At 68.2% G+C, this 18,847-nt stretch overlaps 1 protein-coding gene across 2 annotated transcripts in view; it reads right to left on the bottom strand.

The window, feature by feature from the left end:
- Positions 1–354: 354 nt before the first annotated feature.
- TAFA5 (TAFA chemokine like family member 5) overlaps positions 355–18,847 on the bottom strand; it is a 96,505-nt gene continuing 78,012 nt past the window's right edge. For both annotated transcript variants that reach the window (XM_080660749.1, XM_080660750.1), the window contains exons 3-4: positions 10,591–10,718; positions 355–1,253 (exon numbers count right to left, since the gene is read on the bottom strand). In XM_080660749.1, the coding sequence (XP_080516875.1) occupies positions 1,245–1,253; positions 10,591–10,718 (137 nt within the window). In that variant the 3' untranslated portion in view covers positions 355–1,244. The remainder of the gene's footprint in view (positions 1,254–10,590; positions 10,719–18,847) is intronic.

Genomic DNA, 18,847 nt, shown 5'->3' with positions numbered 1-18,847 from the left:
GCTGCCCTCCAAGTCCGTGCCCGTGACGGGCAAGGAACAGGGGCACCACCCAGCGGAACAGGGGAGAGCGAAGGGTGGTCCATTCGGCGGCCCCGAGACAGAGGCCGGTGGGAGGGACACGGCAAGCGAGCCAGGCGCCACGCCGGGGCCTCCCCACGCGCACCGCCCACCCGCGCGTGACGTCACGCCCTGGTCCTCAGCTCGCTGCCTCCCGACCCAGAGCTCCCCGCCACGCCCCCCCCCCAGAACCCTCAGGACCACCCCGACCAGGCCCCGCGCCCAGGGCTGCCACATTCATGGTTAAATAGGATTTTCTACAAATATACAACATATAAAAACTGTTAAATATATAACTTTAGGCTTTGCAAAATACATTTAATGATCTCTTTCAAACAAGGGTTACTTCAGCTTCCTCCCATTGCTTTCTGGAGCTAAATGGTGCATCGTGGGGACGGCAGTCCCAGGAGACGCAGCATGCGTGCGGCGAAGACCGAAGGCCGGGCGTCCCGCGGTCGGAAATGGAGCGACGAGGCGTGGCTACGTGGTTAAAACGAGTTTAGTACGGTCAGTCCTTCTCGGCGTGGGTGGCGCCCCGCGGCCCGTGTCCCTGCGCGGGGACAGGGCCCGTCGGTCCCGCGGGGCAGCCGGCATCCTCCGCCCGGCCGCTCTCGGGGGCTCAGGGCGCCCCGCAGTGTTCGTGGGGCGGGGGCCGCTGCCGGGGCCGCCCCCTCCTCCGGGCCGGGGCCTCCGGCATGTCCGTGCCCGTGCCCCGTGGGACCCAGGCCTGGGCGTGGGGGCGAGTCCGCGTTAAAATAGATTTGCTCTTTGGTCTATTGAGTGTACTGCAGGGTAAGAAAATAAAAGCGACTCGGACCGTCTGGAGAGGCGTCTGCCGCGCCCCGGTCAGTCCTCCCGACCGGCTGTCCGTCTCGGGGCTGCAGCCCCTCCGGCTCCGCCGCCTCCTCCTCCTCTTCGGGGGGCCCAGCCAGGGTCTGGCCGGGGAAGGCAGGCGAGGCCAGGCTCGGGGGGACGCGGGGCACCCCCACTGCGTCCCCAGCGGGACGCCTCGTGCGGCCGCACAGACTCAGCTCAGAAGGCCCCGGACGTGGCTGTCCGTCCGGGTCGGGCTGCGGAGCAACGAAGGGCGGCCGATGGCAGAGAGGGGCGTCGGCGGCAGGAGGGCCCTGGCCCCGGTGGCCTCTCCAGGGAGCCCAGGCCGCTCTGTCCTGCGGGGCCTGCGTTTGTCAGGAGACCTGAGGAGCGAAGAGAAGAGAGAGGTCAGGTCTCCGGACGCCACGGGTCCCCGTCAGGAGCGACGGGAGCCCCGGAGACACTCCCTAGGCCGCCCGGCAGGGGCAGCCCCCTCAGCAGCTGCCTGCTGACCACTAGGACGGAAACTAGACGGAGGCCTGAGTGCCGGGCCGGGCGGGGCGGGGGGAGAGACACCTGCTGTCAGCAGGCCCCACCCCCGCCCCCTTGTGACCTGGTGGGACCCCTCGTGTACGGTGACGAGGGGTTGCGGTCTGGGTCTCTCCGCGGGTGTCTCTAGGGTGCCCCCCGCAATGCCCCGTACACAGCAGGCGCTGCCTCGTTGCACAGAGGAGAGTGGGGGGTGCCTGCGTGTGGACCCGCGACGCCCCTGGTGGCCCCAGAGCTGGGGAGTGGGGGAGGGGGGTGCAGGACCCTGGTCCACGAGGCCCCAGCACCCCCAGCCGCCCCGCATCTCAGAGTCCAGCGGGCGGCTGCAGGGGTGCCGTGTCTGTCCCAGGTCCCGGCTCTGGGGCAGCGGCAATGCCGCCGTCAAAAGGACCGAAAAGCCACAGGTGCACTCGGCTGGGGCCCCATCCAGCACCTTCCGCCCGTGTCCCCGCCGGGCTGCCTGAGCGGCCGGCCTCCTCACAGGGCCACGTGGACACGGCCACGGGCCGTCACACTGCCCTGATCCAGAGCCGGAGAAGCTCCAGCTCCTGCCCCAGAGGCCGGGGTGGGTCTTCCCAGGCTCCCCTCGGGTCGGCAGCGCCTCCGTCTGGTCTCCTGTTGGGAAACGCCCCAGAAGCCTCCTCGCTGCGGCCGGAGGACACGGGCCCCGGGACGGTCTGTGCTGACGAGGAAGCGGGCGGCGGGCAGCACCCGGAGGAGGGAGCTGGTCAGCACGCTGGGCCGACCAGACGCTCACCAAGCAGACCCGGGGTCCGCGGGCAGGTGCACAGCTGGCCCGGAGCCGGCGCTTCGCTGATTCAGCACCCTGGCCCCAGCTCACAGGAGGCGCGGGAGGGACGCGGGCATGGAGTGCACACCTGAGTCAGGTGGGACTTGCCCTGGGGGAGGGGTGGGCGGGATTGTCATGGGAGGAGGAGGGGCAGAGCAAGCGAAACCCACTCAGGATAAACCCACTCAGGACGGAGCCACCACAAACACCCCCCCCAGGTCTGCCCACCCATTGCTTTTTTTTTTTTTTTTAACATATTTTTATTGACTTCAGAGAGGAAGGGAGGGGAGAAAGAGAAATATCAATGATGAGAGAGAACCATGATCAGCTGCCTCCTGCACACCACACGCTGGGGATCGAGTCCGCAACCCGGGCCTGTGCCCTGACCGGGAATCGAACCGAGACCTCCTGGGTCACAGGTCGACGCTCAACCCTGAGCCGCCCTGGCCATGCTGCCCACGCATTTCTTTTCTTTTTTTTTTTAAATATATTTTATTGATTTTTTACAGAGAGGAAGGGAGAGGGAAAGAGAGCTAGAAACATCGATGAGAGAGAAACATCGATCAGCTGCCTCCTGCACACCTCCCACTGGGGATGTGCCTGCAACCAAGGTACGTGCCCTTGACGGGAATCGAACCCGGGACCCTTCAGTCCACAGGCCGACGCTCTATCCACTGAGCCGCACTGGCCATGCTGCCCACACATTTCTTTACTGGCCTCCGTGAACCTGGGCCGCGCTCCAAGGTCGGGTGTCACCTCAGTTGCTCCTGCTTAGCCGTTACTACGCCTGCCACTCCGCCAGCTGTGCGGACGCGGCACCTGGAGGCCAGCGCCTCCGGGGAAGCAGATTGCGCTAAGCAGGCATCGGGTGAGTGTGGGTCAGCATTGACCGTGCAGCCCTTGAGGCAGAGCGCGGCAGGGCGGGGGATGCAGGGAGGAGGCGGGGGGGGGGGGGGGGGCAGAACCACTGCTATTCAGATGCTACAGAGAGAACCAGACTGGAGTCTCCTTATTGGACGCAGGCTGATGGCGGTAAACGTTATTTTATTGTTTAGTAAATAATTTCGCTTCTCTAGGAAAAAATGCATCTTGAATCTAATGTGGAAACGTTATTTTTCTGCCCCGGCCGCCGGGGCTCCGTGGTTGAGCGTCGACCTAGGAACCAGGAGGTCACAGTTCGATTCCCGGTCAGGGCACAGGCCCGGGTTGGGGGCTCGATCCCCAGAAGGGGGCATGCAGGAGGCAGCCGGTCCATGATTCTCTCATTATTGATGTTTCTCTCTCTCTCCCTCTCCCTTCCTCTCTGACATCAATCCCAACATATAAAAAGCCAGGGCTGTCACGACTGAAACGACCAGACTGACGACCGAACAGCAGGCTGCGTGGGGCGACCAGGCCAGCAAGGAGGGTAGCTGGGGGTGACCAGGCTGGCGGGCGGGGGGGCAGTTGGGGGCAACCAGGCCAGCGGGGGGGTCAGTTAGGAGTGACCAGGCCAGCAGGGAGGGTGGTTGGGGGTGACCAGGCTGGCGGGCGGGGGGGCAGTTGGGGGCAACCAGGCCAGCGGGGGGGGGGGTCAGTTAGGAGTGACCAGGCCAGCAGGGAGGGTAGCTGGGGGTGACCAGGCTGGCGGGCGGGGGGGCAGTTGGGGGCAACCAGGCCAGCGGGGGGGTCAGTTAGGAGTGACCAGGCCAGCAGGGAGGGTAGCTGGGGGTGACCAGGCTGGCGGGCGGGGGGGGCAGTTGGGGGCAACCAGGCCAGCGGGGGGGGGGGGGTCAGTTAGGAGTGACCAGGCCAGCAGAGGGGGGCAGTTGGGGGTGACCAGGCCAGCAGGGGGGAGGGGTCAGTTAGGAGTGACCAGGCCAGCAGAGGGTGGCAGTTGGAGGCAACCAGGCCAGCAGGGGGGCGGGGGCAGTTAGGGGCGATCAAGCAGGCAGGCAGGTGAGCAGTTAGGAGCTGCGGTTCTGATTGTGAGCGGGATGTCCGAGGGGTCCCGACAGGAGAGGGTGCAGGCTGGGCCGAGGGGACCGCCCCCCCGTGCATGAATTTCGTGCACCGGGCCTCTAGTAAAAACACACTTAAATAAAAGAAAACAATGACTTTCCTGTCTTTACAATGGCTCACTTCCTCTCACCGGCTCTGAGCTCCCCTTTGAGTCTGCCTCCCAGGAGGCGTTTGAAGGGTGGGCCCCCCACGGAGGACTCTCGGGAGGGCGGTCGCCTGGGTGACAGCCACGCAAGGAAACAAAGTATCGTTGGCGCCTGGGGCTGGGTCCCCAACACTAGGATCCTGTCCCACCTGACACGGGGGGGGGGGCGGGAGGGCTTGGCTCTAAGCCCTCAGTTACAGGAGGCAGTGGAACAACCCGCGCCATCAAAGCAAAAGCGTCCCTGAGCCGTGGCTTGTGAGCAGGGGCAGGGCAGGGCCGCCAGGCTGCCCGAGGCGTGGCGTTCCAGTCTAGAGCACACTGTGCTGGCATCCCCCGGGCGCCTGAACTGGCTTCCGAGAGCCTCTGGGGGAAGCCAGCCCCGCCCACACCCGGGCCCCACCCACACCCAGGCCCCACCCACACCCGGGCCCCACCCACACCCAGGCCCCACCCACACCCGGGCCCCACCCACACCCAGGCCCACCCACACCTGGGCCCCACCCACACCCAGGCCCCGCCCACACCCAGGCCCACCCACACCCGGGCCCCGCCCACACCCAGGCCCACCCACACCCGGGCCCCGCCCACACCCAGGCCCCGCCCACACCCAGGCCCCGCCCACACCCGGGCCCCACCCACACCCAGGCCCACCCACACCCGGGCCCCGCCCACACCCGGGCCCCACCCACACCCGGGCCCCGCCCACACCCAGGCCCCGCCCACACCCGGGCCCCGCCCACACCCAGGCCCACCCACACCCAGGCCCACCCACACCCGGGCCCCGCCCACACCCAGGCCTACCCACACCCGGGCCCCACCCACACCCAGGCCCACCTGTGGTGCCCTGAGCAGAGGGCCTGCCCCACGCCGGGCACGTGACCTGCAGGGCCTGGGAGCCGCTTTAGTGGCTGAGTGTTGAGCGATTGGTTAAGCAGCACAGTGAGGTGCGTTTATACATTTTAAATACAGAAACCTGTCTGAGGGGCGTGTCTGAGGGGCCTGCCAGGTGCTGGGGCCCCCGCCTGAGCCGCTTCACTTTGCAGATGGTCTCCTGGGACAGTACGTGGCTTCCTCACCAATCAGGGCCCAGGAAGAGTAGGGGCGGCCGCCACTCCCTGCAGGGACTGAGCCAGAGGCTGTGCCCTGATGCCCGCGCCCGGGGTGGCACCGAGGGGACCCTGTGCAGGCACCGCTGCGGCGGGCTTTCTGTCCCCTTCCCGCAGAGACAAGAGTGAGACCCTCGCTCAGCGGGGCTGCCCCTGGGCCAGGGGACTCACCCCCTCAGGATGTGTGCTCTGCTGAGTCACGCCCCAAGTTTAACGTGTGGATTCAGGGAAGGTCCCCGCTCCCTTCAACCAGGACAAGCCCCTCCCAGCCTGGCCCGGAGACCCCAGGGTGACCCCGAGTTCATGCCGTGTTTCTGTTCTCTCAGTGTTTTGAGGTGCCGGCCCCGCCTGGGATCCTAAGTGACAACCACCTGCCCCATCACAGAGGGTCCTCCAGACTCCACCTGTGCAGGTAAGGGCACCCCTCACCCAGCTCCAGCAGGCGGGGAGACCCTGCACCTCGGCCAGGCTCCTGACCCCCAGATCCCCACAGTCAGCATCTAGCAGGCGGGGGGACCCTGCACCTCGGCCAGGCTCCTGACCCCCAGATCCCCACAGTCAGCATCCAGCAGGCGGGGAGACCCTGCACCTCGGCCAGGCTGCTGACCCCCAGACCCCCTCAGTCAGCATCCAGCAGGCGGGGAGACCCTGCACCTCGGCCAGGCTCCTGACCCCCAGATCCCCACAGGTGCCTCGGGTTGTCTCTCCTGCAGGCGGGTCTGGGTGGGGGCCCAGGCTCAGTCTCACGGGATCCAGCCCAGGGCGGCCGTGTCCCGCTGGCCCAGCCCTGAGGCCCCCCCCGGGGTTCACTCTTCCTGCAGCTCTGCCCTGTCCTGACCCCGGGGAAGACTGGCAGCGTCCTCACGCCTCTCTGCCCAGCCAGGTCACCATCAGCCCTGCAGTGGGGCTGCGCCCCCCCCCCCCACCCGAAGCCTCACTGGTTTCTGGAACCCCCCGGAAGCCTCACTGGTTTCTGGAAAAACCCGGAAGCCTCACTGGTTCCTGGAACCGCCCGGCTCACCAGGGAGCCTGTTGACAAGCGCAGGACGGCTTCGCGGCCTCGGAGCCGCATCCTCTGTGTCCCCTGGCTGGGCTCCCAGCAGCACCGCCTGAGGCTGGTGCCCCGGCCTGCTCATCGCTGCAGCTCCCCCGGCCGCATCGCAGACCACAGCCCCGGTCACGGCCGGCTTCCCTCGTACCTGGTCACGGCCTCTGCAGTGTCTCATCCCGAGGTGGCCCTGATCTCAGAGGCACCAGCCTTTCCCACGCCGCGGCTCCAGGTGTGTGTTTGTTATTCTGCTGCCCGCAGGGGGCTCTCGGCTCCTGCTGGCTCCCGTTGATTTCGCTCGTTCGCTTTAACGAAGGCCTCACGTCTGCCAGGCTCACCTGCTGGGAACTCGGAGGGCACGTTTGTCTACGGCGCCCCCTCCTAAGGCCGCCGGGGCGTTCACCTGCTCACCTTCCCCCTGGCACTCCCCCGGCTGCCGACGCCACGCCCCGGGGGACGGGGCTGCTGACCCTGGTTCATCCCGTCCAGGTGGGCAAGCAGGTGTGGAAGGGCCAGGCGGGATATGTTTGCAGCTTTGCCAGCCATCAAATCTCCCGCAACGACCCTGCTCGGCACGGCGGCGCGAACACATCCTCCGACGACATGTGTGTGAACAGCAGGGCCGGGTCCCAATAAAACTTTATTTACAGAAACAGGTGGGGGCCGTGGGGGCCGCTGGGCTGCAGTTTGCTGACTCTGGTCGGGGCCACAGCCTGTTTGTATGCATGCAGCTTGTCCTTGAACGCCAAGTGGAGAAGCTTCTGCATTCCTCGTGGGTCTCATGCCATAAACTGTGATTAGTTTGCGAGGCATTTTCAGCGGATTCTCCAGGGCTCGGGAAGCACCTGCCTGCCGCAGCTGCAAGCGAGGACGATCCCGTTTCCTCCACCGAATCTGCAGGCGGTTGCCTTTGCCAGGTCTCCCCGAAGCGGTCGCAGGGATGACACCTGGTCCCAGGGCGGGCGCGGGGCCTGGCTCCCCGCCCTGTGGGCTCAGGCCTCAGGTGGGCGCTGGGTCCCCGCTCTTCTCGATGCTGAGCAATGAGACGGGTGTCGCCTGTGACTCTCTGAGCCTCTCCTGGGCTGGAACCCATTTTTCATTTGTCTCCCGCTGGGGTCTGTCCCGCTCCTGACTCTGAAATATTAAAAGGGACTTCCATCTCCCACATAAATCCACGGCGTGGGGGCGCGTCTGTTCCTTTAAAGGGCGACAGGACGCAGCCGGCTGTGGTTCTATGCAGGTCCAGGTGACACGGGACCCCGTCGCCGCCGCCACTGGGGAGTGCGCATTCCAGGGGCGGGGGTCCCCCAGACTTACCGAGAACCCCAAAACAACGCGGGGTGCACGGGGCCTCGAGGGCACTGTGCTTGAACGAGGTGACCTTGCTGTGACCTTGGCTACCTTTGGGGGCACCGGCTTCACTGGGCCCTAAAGGACCGGTGCAGCGTCCCGGGGTTTGGGGGAGGCACCGGCACAGTGAACGTCCCCAGCGCCTGCCGACGCCCCTTCCACCAGAGAGCATCCGTTCCCACGTCTCTGCTCCTTAGGTCGTTTTTGGCAGCCCCTCCCCCGCACTTCGTGGTCAACACACGAGGGCGCGATGCACTCCGGGGCGTTCGGAGCCCCCCGTGCCAGCTGCGGGCCCGTCTTCCTGCGGGAGACTCACTGTCCAGCTCATGGCAAGGACCCCACGTGACGGAGGCGAGAACGCATTCCTACAGCCTCGCCGGCTGCAACGCCCGAGCCCCGGCCTTCTCCAAATTCACGAAAACTTCTCCTTCTCATCCCCCACAGCTGCGTTCTCCCCTCGTCCTCAGGCGGCTTCTTCCACTGCTCAGGTTACTCACGGTCGTTCTTTCTCGTTGAGAAATAAGGTCCCTTAAAGGCAGGCGCACCCTGAGGAGTCCGCCTTTCGGGGAATGGAACCCGGGACCCTTCAGTCCACAGGCCGGCGCTCTATCCACTGAGCCACACGGCTGGGGCGGCCCCTACAGTCTAAGGACTGGGCCCATCGTACAGGCCCGGCCCCTCTGCCACCGAACAGCGGCCCTGCGGGGTGTCCCGGGGTGCTGCCCCCTGAGATCTAGGGGCCGGGGGGGGGGTCCATCCTGCATCCCAGCATCCAGTGTGGAGCCAAACAGGAGTGTGGGGGTGGGGGGAGGAGGGAGGGAAAGGGGTGGGGGAGAGAGCAGGGGTGCGGTGGGAAAGGGGTGAGGGAGAGAGCAGGGGTGCGGTGAGGAATGGTGGGGAGGGGTGGGGCAGGATGGGGCAGGGGAGAGGAGCGGCAAGCCCTTGTGCACCCCTGGTCTGAGGGACACCCCGCCCCCTCACTTTAAGGCCAGGTGAGGCGCACGCAGCGCTCCCGGAACAGCCACACCGGAGAGGCCCCTATTACGGAGTCGGCCCCAAGGGCCCACGGGAAGGACGGGGCTGGGCAAACCCTTCTTCTGGGGTGTGTCTCCTGGGTTCTGCCGAGGAAATGAGGCACGTCAGCTCACAGCGCAGCTGCACCGCTGCGGCGGCCCGGCGCGTCCTGTTGGCACGCAGAACCCATGAACACGCGGCCGTGCCTCCGCGATGAGCAGCGGGAAGAGCACAGGACGGCCTCCACCGGGCCACCACGCCTGCGCCTCCGCCTCCTGCACGGCGGCCTCGGGCCCGGGAGGACGTGTGCTCCAGACCACGGCCCCCCGCAGAGCCGGAGAGAAGGCCCGGCCTGGGCACCCGCAGGAACGCCAGGGCCCCGCGGCAACGCCCCGTCCCTGCGTCTCCCGCCGGACGGACCGCCCAGGTCTCCAGAAAGGGCGCCCGCCCTGGGCACGGATACGCCCTGACATTTTTTTTTGTTTTTAAGTTGACTTCAGAGAGGAAGGGAGAGGGAGAGAGAGAAACATCAGTGATGAGAGAGGCACTTCGATCGGCTGCCTCCTGCACGCCCCCTACTGGGGATCGCGCCCACCACCCAGGCACGTGCCCTGACCGGGAATCGAACCCTGACCTCCTGGTCCACGGGATGAGGCTCAATCCACGGAGCCACGCCGGCCGGGTGACACGGTCACTGTTTCTTCTTCCTTCCTCCCACTGCGATAGTGACCCACTAAGTTAATTCACAGCCGTTAGGGGGTGTCGGCCTGCACTTAGGGGGGCATGGTCTGCGGTGCCAGCACCAGCACGCATCGGGAGGGCGGCCAATTCATCGACTCCTCCCACGCATCCACGGGCCCCGGTGCGAACAGCATGCGGGACCCGGGAGGCCCAAAGCGCCCCCTCCGGCCACTCAGTGAGGGACAGAGAGGAGGAAGCAGCCATGGCCCACGCGGGGAAGGGGGACAGGGTGGGGGCCGGCGGGCTGTGGCTGGGGGAGGAGCGGGACCGAGAACGTGGCCGCCGGGATGGGATCGGCAGCCAGGAGGCCGAGCTATCGTGTCTCTGAAAGCCCAGCGCACAGGAAACCAACTTGTGGCGAGACAGGGAGCCCGCGGCGCCGACCTACCAGCCCCGAGACCGCGACGCGGCCCTGAAAGTGGGGTCGTCTGTCCCAATGGTACGGCGTTTGGGCCAAGAGCTCAGCCAGCCTCTTAGGAAGCTTTGCAAACAGGTCACCTCAGGCCGGGGGCTTCCATTAGAGCCGGGGACCCCTCGGCAGATGCTCAGGGAGAAACAGCACCGGGGCCCCGGGCGCCCTCATGCAGCTGCTCTGCGGGACCCACCCACCCCACCCACCCGGCTCCTAGGAGGCCACCTGTCTGCAGGGAGCTGGCTCACCAGAAGAGCAGGCCGGGCCCCCAGGGCGAGCAACGTGCCCCGGGCCTCGAGGATGGAGTCACGCCCCTCCCCGACGTGGCCCAGGCGTGGCAGGTCCTTCCTGCATCTGGACTTGCAGGCGCACAGGCCTTCGCAGCCGTGGACAGCGCCAGGCGCCCCCCTTCCCCAACGCAGGTCAGAGAATGTGTCTTCTGAGCTGGAAGGCACGGGGGCTGCAGTGCCAGGGCCAGGGTGGGGGGGGACCCCCCAGGCAGGCTGCTCAGCCGAGCCTACTCCCCCACCAGGGGCCCCCAGGAAGGCCGGAGCCCCTACGCACCGTGGTGGTCTTTATGCGCCCGCCGGGCTGCGTGCAGGTCCAGCCGGACCGGTTAATGAGCAGGTCACAGCCTTCCCCCTCCAGGCAGGGGCGCATGTCACACCACTGCTTCGTCTTGATGATCCGTGCTGCGGGGAGAAGAGAGAGCCGTCAGTCCTGCCGCCGGACACGGACGCACCCCCACACCCCACTCCCGCAGGGGCCTCGGCGCCGGAACAGCCCGGCGGTGATGCCACCAGCTGCCAGGCGGTGTTTCAGTCACGCGCACACGGCACGGCCCCAGTGCCGAGCCCGCGGGGAGAAGCCGGGATGGATCCTCACGGGCTAGAGGAGCTGGGAACCGGGTCTGAGTGAGAACAGAATGGACCCGCGTTCATGCACCTGCCCCTCACCCAAAGCGCCAACGGCGTGGCCGCGCCCCGTGTCCTGCCCCTGCCTCAGCCACAGCGCCTGGCTACATGGTTCACACACACACACACACACACACACACACACACACACGTGTGTACAAGGACACACAGAAATGCACACGTCACAAAATGCACACAAACAGGTATACGCACATGTAAACACAGATACACCACCATGTGAAAGAGCACGTGTGTGCACACATATACACATGTGTCACACATACACATGTGTGCATGCACATCCACCTGCACCCAAGGCGAGGCGTGCAGCCCCGCACGCAGCGGGCCGCAGGGCGTGTTTGCACAGTGAACGCAGTGGCACCGGGAGGCACCGACACCGGGCGTGCGGGGCCAGCCTGCAGAGGGCGCTGCAGGCCACACTCACACACGCCTTTTGTTGGCCAGGGAAGCGGGCCGCCCGCCCGCCCACTTCCTGCTGGAGGCCGCGGGAGGCGCAGCACCGGCCCCCACGTCCCGGGGACAAAGGGCCTTTCATGCCCACACGTCACAACCTCGTTCCTCTGCCCAGACTCCACGGCGGCTCTTGGCCGGGGCAGCGTGTCCGCGAAGGCGGCGGTGCGGAGGCCTGTGGGCGGCGGCGGGGGGCCGGGACGGCAGTCACAGCCCGAGGGGCGCCCGCGGCGGGTCGGGAGCTTGGGCCCTTCAGGCCTGTCCCCCGTGCCTGTCCCCGGGCCCCGGGAGAGCAGGTTAGTCCAGCCCGGGCCTCTGATGGGACAGTGCAGCCCCGGGGCCAGCCCAGCCTGCCCCCCCTCCCCCTCACACATGCACATGTGTCCACACATGCACACACGTCCATGCACACACATCCACACAGGCACATATATCTGCATGCACACACATCCACACAGGCACATATATCTGTGCACACACATCCACACAGACACATATATCTGCACATACATCTGTGCACACACATCCACACATGCACATGCCCACACATGTCCGCACACCACACACATCCACACACGTCCATGCGTGCACACATTCGCACGGCGTACACGCACAGGCACTGACCTGCGTGCCTCACTGTTCTCCCTAGTGAGGCCCCCGGGGCTCGGGCCCAACCAGGGGGACCTGGCTTTTCTGGGCTCCGCGTCCCCCTCTGTGAGGGCCTGCGGGGGCTCTGGGCTCAGGGGCTCCTTCCTTGGCTCCCCAACTCCCAGAACACAGCCACGGTGCCGCCCACACACCTGTGAGCAACGGGGCTGATGACATGAGCACCGGCGGGCGGGGCGGGGCGGAGGGAGGAGGACGGAGGGGAGGCGGCGGCCATGCCCGCGGGGCGGGTCCTGGGCCTGGGTCAGGGGACGGCCGAGGAGCGGTGGGCGCAACGGGCTGGGCTGTGGGTCCCGGCCGTCAGCCGAGAGGCCAGTGTGACGGAACCGTGGGGGACGGTGGCTGGGTAAGGACAGGTTGTGGCAGCCACGGGGGGACGTGGGCGGGAGGGAGGGAGGGTTGCAAGGACACAGCCCCTCCCGGGAGCCTGGCCACACCCACCCAGCCACCAGGACCGATGGAGGGAGTGGTGCCCGGCCAGGGGCCCACTGGCTCCTCACGGCCCTAGGGACGCGGCCGCCCTCAGGATGCTCTGGGGGACGAGGAGGACGCGGACCCCCGGCCGCTCTGCTGTGTCAGGGTGACAAGGCCGGCGGCTCGGTCCTTCCCCGGCCTGTTTCTCCGGACAGTCGGGCACCTGCCGCCACGGGCATCTCCTGGCCACTCGCCAGTCTCCGAGGTGACGGGCCACACGCCAGTCTCGGCAGCCAGTCCCACGGGGAACAGGCCTCGAGGGGGAGACATGGGACCCCCCCCCCCCCCCCCCCGGCGCCAGGGCTTGGTGGGACGTCCTGGAGAACAGGTCTGCTCACACGCCTCAGGCCACACCTCACCCGGCACGCTGGGAGCATGTGTCCCCACCTCCATCCTGCACCTTCAACCCCACATCCCCCGCCCCCCGCCCCACATCCCCCGCCCCCCGCCCCCCGCCCCACATCCCCCGCCCCCCGCCCCCCGCCCCCCGCCCCACATCCCGCGCCCCCTGCCCTGCACCCCCGCCCCACATCCCCCGCCCCCCGCCCTGCGCCCCCCGCCCCACATCCCCCGCCCCCCGCCCTGCGCCCCCCGCCCCACATCCCCCGCCCCCCGCCCTGCGCCCCCCGCCCCACATCCCGCGCCCCCTGCCCTGCACCCCCGCCCCACATCCCCCGCCCCCCGCCCCACATCCCCTGCCCCCTGCCCTGCGCCCTCCGCCCTGCACCGCCCTCCCCCCACCCCCCGCCCCACATCCCCTGCCCCCCGCCCTGCGCCCCCGCCCCACACCCCACAGCCCCCACCAGCCCGGAGGACTCGCCGCCCAAGCGAGCCCGCAGGTCCCCCGCGGTGAGCCCCGTGAGAGCCGGTGCCCGCTGCACCATCTGCCTGTAAAATTAATGCTGCCGATGTGAATCCTATTGGCTTTGTTGTTGTGTTTGCGTTTAATTTTTAAATGGGGCTCATTTATTCCAGTTTGTAGTCTAATGAGGAGTTTGCTTATATTCTTGCAACATGACAATAAAACGATTGAGGTCAGTGTGGGGGCCTCTCCCTCAGAAGGGGTTCACATGGCCGAGGCTGAGGACCGGGCTGCCTGCCCGCGGGGCCTGTCGGGAGGGGCTGAGTGAGGGCCTCCACGGGGGGTGCAGACCCTCGGAGCGAGCCCTGCCGGCCGGCTGCGGGCTGAGCCAAACTGCTGGACAGCAGCAGGGGCTCCAAGGGCTTGCCCTCAGCCAGGAGGGCTCAGGAGGTCCCCGTGCCCAGCCCAGAGCCCTGTGCCAGCTGCCCCGGGACTCACCCTGCTGTAGGCCCAGCACAGACACCCAGGGACCAGGACGCGGGCGTGTGCAGGGAGCACGGGTGTGGGGACCAGGACGCGGGCGTGTGCAGGGAGCACGGGTGTGGGGACCAGGGCGCGGGCGTGTGCAGGGAGCACGGGTGTGGGGACCAGGACGCGGGCGTGTGCAGGGAGCACGGGTGTGGGGACCAGGACGCGGGCGTGTGCAGGGAGCACGGGTGTGGGGACCAGGACGCGGGCGTGTGCAGGGAGCACGGGTGTGGGGACCAGGACACAGGCGTGTGCAGGGAGCACGGGTGTGGGGACCAGGACACAGGCGTGTGCAGGGAGCACAGGTGTGGTGTAGCTGCCCACTGTCCTTTGACCCTCCCGACTCCCTCCCCCCCAAATCTAAGGACCTGGGCCTCGGGGTGACCTTGCTGGGCGCTGGAGCTGGTGGCCCGCTTCCAGGGACAGCCATGCGGCCCGCGTGCCGCTGACTCGTCGGGACAGATGGACGGGCCCAGCGGCGCGGATGGCGGGCGCGCGGGGACCAGCTGCTCGCCGCACGCCCAGGCCTCGCGGCTCCCAGGCTGCGGGGATCCCTGCGGAATAAGCTGTTTCTTCGTTTCCATTAACACAGGAGTCTGCTTACTTACTCAACAACCTGGAGCAATGAGTCATCCAGACCCGGGCGGCGGGCTCCGGGCGGACGTGGGCCGCGTCCCGGCACCGCCAAGGACCAGGTCCTCCTCGGTGGGCGGGCCCAGCCTGCCCGATCTCACGGTGACGGGGTCAGGCGCCACGTGGAAAAGGGGCAGTCGACATTTAATACGCACGGCTACGTACCGGTCATACACCCGTGCACATCCCACACACGGTCACATACAACACACACACACAACACACACACACACACACACACACACACGCACACGCTGGCCCACAGAGTCGCTGCAGGTCGGACACGCCCAGGGTTCCGGAAGAATCTACTGCGTGAGGATTGAGGCAGGACTCCTGCAGATGCCTTGCGAGGTTCAGGAGGCCCTGGCCCCCCACCTTTTTGCTCCAGAAGCTCAGGCACCAGCTCAGGCAGAGGAGGAGTCCAGGAGGTCAGAGGGCCTCGGGTGGCCCCAGAGCCATCCTGAGGCGGCCCCCCTCCTAGGGCCTGGAGGACGGGACCAGGACGGTGTAAGGACGGTGCCGGATGCTGGGGCCCTGGGGGAAGAGGGGGGGCTCGTGTCCACCCGCCCCGCCTGCAGGGTTGGCTGTCGCGGGTTCAGGAAAACGCAAACCAACCCAGGACCCCGGCAGGAAATGCCCACACGTCTGCACAAAATTCATGTTGCTCCCCTCGCCCGCCCCCCAGGCCCCAGAGACCTTCTGAGCTCCAGAGTCACGTTGGAAACGTCCATGCGTGGACCCACCAGGTGAGTGAGCCCATGGGCCGTGGAGCAGGGCCATCAGCCGGGGGTGCTGCCACCTTGGAGGCAGCCAGGGAGGCCCCCATCCCCAGGGGAGCAGCAGCGGGGAGGCCCCATCCCCAGGGGAGCAGCGGGGAGACCCCCATCCCCAGGGGAGCAGCGGGGAGACCCCCATCCCCAGGGGAGCAGCAGTGGGGAGGCCCCCATCCCCAGGGGAGCAGCAGCGGGGAGACCCCATCCCCAGGGGAGCAGCGGGGAGACCCCCATCCCCAGGGGAGCAGCGGGGAGACCCCATCCCCAGGGGAGCAGCAGTGGGGAGACCCCCATCCCCAGGGGAGCAGCGGGGAGGCCCCATCCCCAGGGGAGCAGCAGTGGGGAGACCCCCATCCCCAGGGGAGCAGCGGGGAGACCCCATCCCCAGGGGAGCAGCAGTGGGGAGGCCCCCATCCCCAGGGGAGCAGCAGCGGGGAGACCCCATCCCCAGGGGAGCAGCAGTGGGGAGACCCCCATCCCCAGGGGAGCAGCGGGGAGGCCCCATCCCCAGGGGAGCAGCAGCGGGGAGACCCCATCCCCAGGGGGGCAGCGGGGAGACCCCATCCCCAGGGGAGCAGCGGGGAGACCCCATCCCCAGGGGAGCAGCGGGGAGACCCCATCCCCAGGGGAGCAGCGGGGAGACCCCATCCCCAGGGGAGCAGCGGGGAGACCCCCATCCCCAGGGGAGCAGCGGGGAGACCCCCATCCCCAGGGGGGCAGCGGGGAGACCCCATCCCCAGGGGAGCAGCGGGGAGACCCCCATCCCCAGGGGAGCAGCAGTGGGGAGGCCCCCATCCCCAGGGGAGCAGCAGCGGGGAGACCCCATCCCCAGGGGAGCAGCGGGGAGACCCCCATCCCCAGGGGAGCAGCGGGGAGACCCCCATCCCCAGGGGAGCAGCAGTGGGGAGGCCCCCATCCCCAGGGGAGCAGCGGGGAGGCCCCATCCCCAGGGGAGCAGCGGGGAGACCCCCATCCCCAGGGGGGCAGCGGGGAGACCCCCATCCCCAGGGGAGCAGCAGCGGGGAGGCCCCCATCCCCAGGGGGAGCAGCAGTGGGGAGGCCCCCATCCCCAGGGGGGCAGCGGGGAGACCCCATCCCCAGGGGAGCAGCAGTGGGGAGGCCCCCATCCCCAGGGGAGCAGCAGTGGGGAGGCCCCCATCCCCAGGGGAGCAGCAGCGGGGAGACCCCCATCCCCAGGGGGGCAGCGGGGAGACCCCCATCCCCAGGGGAGCAGCAGCGGGGAGACCCCATCCCCAGGGGAGCAGCGGGGAGACCCCCATCCCCAGGGGAGCAGCGGGGAGACCCCCATCCCCAGGGGAGCAGCAGTGGGGAGGCCCCCATCCCCAGGGGAGCAGCAGCGGGGAGACCCCATCCCCAGGGGAGCAGCGGGGAGACCCCCATCCCCAGGGGAGCAGCGGGGAGACCCCATCCCCAGGGGAGCAGCGGGGAGACCCCCATCCCCAGGGGAGCAGCGGGGAGGCCCCACCCCCCAGGGGAGCAGCGGGGAGACCCCATCCCCAGGGGGGCAGCGGGGAGACCCCCATCCCCAGGGGGGCAGCGGGGAGACCCCCATCCCCAGGGGAGCAGCGGGGAGACCCCCATCCCCAGGGGAGCAGCGGGGAGACCCCATCCCCAGGGGAGCAGCGGGGAGACCCCCATCCCCAGGGGAGCAGCGGGGAGACCCCCATCCCCAGGGGAGCAGCGGGGAGACCCCCATCCCCAGGGGAGCAGCGGGGAGACCCCCATCCCCAGGGGGGCAGCGGGGAGACCCCCATCCCCAGGGGAGCAGCAGCGGGGAGGCCCCACCCCCAGAGCAGCCGGAGGGTCCGGTGGCTCCCAGGCCTCGGCCACAGGAGGCTGGCCAGCCCCTCCCCCAGACCCGAGAGCAGGAGGAAGAGGGGTCTGTCCCCTCCCCACGCCGAGCCCTTTCATCATTTTGGAAAAGAAAAATCCGCAAAACCCAGATTACGCCTTCCAACGAGACTGAATTTTCTTCCTACAACTTCTAGGCAGCATAATTGAGTGAGAACAGTCTCGGTAATTATTTTTCCTTTAAATAGTTACAGTAGAATGGATTAATTTCCGAGACGGCCCTCTGATTAGCGTGATTCATTAGCGGCGGGAACGGTCCCCCCGGCTGGCGGCTCTCGGCACGGGAAGGCCGCGGTCTGAGCTCATCAGAGGGCACGGCTCAGCAAGGGCGCTCCGAGCCGCCGGACAGAAAGGAAACCCGGTCGTCCCGAGCTACCTGCCTCCGCCCTTCCCTGGGGTGAAGAATGCGGGCGAGGGAAGAAAGCCACGCCAACCGTGTTTCTTGGGCCAATTTCCACAAATTGACAGAAGCCACTTGAGCGGGCAGGGGAGAGAGGCGGCCGCTGTGTACTGTCAGCGTGGGCGGGGGAAGGGTCCCCTCCTTTCCCTTTCGGGGGCCACCGGGCTCCGTGCGGGGGTGGGGGCAGCTCCTGCTCGGTGGGCAGCCACAGGAAGGCCACGTCTCTGTGGGGAGGGACAGCCACCCCTCCTTCACTCAGACAGCGGGCACCGAGTCGCCCCTGGGGGCAGTCCCCTCCCGCTGCCTGTGGCCACAGGAGCTGTGTTGGGGGTTAGTCTCTGGGGCCGTGAGGGGGTGACTGTCTAGGGAGAGAGGCCCTGCCGGCCGGTGCCTGGAACCGGCCTCTCCGTCACCAGCCTCCACCCAGTGAGGTCCGGCGTGAACGAAGGACCCTGCTCGGCAGGCGCTCCGGGGCCCCTCGCGCCCAGGAGGCCGCGCCCATCCCAGACCGGCCTGCAGCGTGTCCCTCACCCAGGCCACGCCCAGGGACAGGGGCGGGCGCCTCCCGCTGCCTTTCTCCAGACAAAGGGCTTTGTGGGGCACCCTCTTGTTTCAGGGTGGGGGCGGCGCCTTGGGAGACGGGGAGGCAGCTCTGCAGCCAGGAGGTGACTGAGGGCTTCGGGTCTGCAGCCCAGGGTGTGCATGAGGCTGGCCACTAGCTGGCACCCCACAGTCCCCTTGTGGGGGAGGGCGTTTCTAACTCCAGGCTCTTGGATGGCACTCATGGAGCTTCGGGAAGCTGGGGCCCAGCGCCAGGTCTGGATGGTCAGGCCACTGGGAACACAGCCAGGAAGCCCCTCCTCCCTGGGCCCCGCCCCTCCTCCCTGGGTCCCGCCCCTCCTTCCTGGGCCCCGCCCCTCCTCCCTGGGTCCCGCCCCTCCTTCCTGGGCCCCGCCCCTCCTCCCTGGGTCCCGCCCCTCCTCCCTAGGTCCCGCCCCTCCTCCCTGGGCCCCGCCCCTCCTCCCTAGGTCCCGCCCCTCCTTCCTGGGCCCCACCCCTCCCTGAGACCCGCCCCTCCTCCCTGAGGCCCCACCCCTCCTCCCTGGCCCCGCCCCTCCCTGAGGCCCCACCCCTCCTCCCTGGGCCCCGCCCCTCCTTCCTGGGCCCCGCCCCTCCTCCCTGAGGCCCCGCCCCTCCTCCCTGGCCCCGCCCCTCCTCCCTGGCCCCGCCCCTCCTCCCTGGGCCTCGCCCCTCCTTCCTGGGCCCCGCCCCTCCTTCCTGGGCCCCC

Source organism: Plecotus auritus, assembly GCF_963455305.1.
Source record: "Plecotus auritus genome assembly, chromosome: 3".
In the NCBI taxonomy this organism is placed as follows: domain Eukaryota; kingdom Metazoa; phylum Chordata; class Mammalia; order Chiroptera; family Vespertilionidae; genus Plecotus; species Plecotus auritus.
The sequence above is the reverse complement of the archived record's forward strand: the minus strand, read 5'-3'. Positions and strand labels throughout refer to the sequence as shown.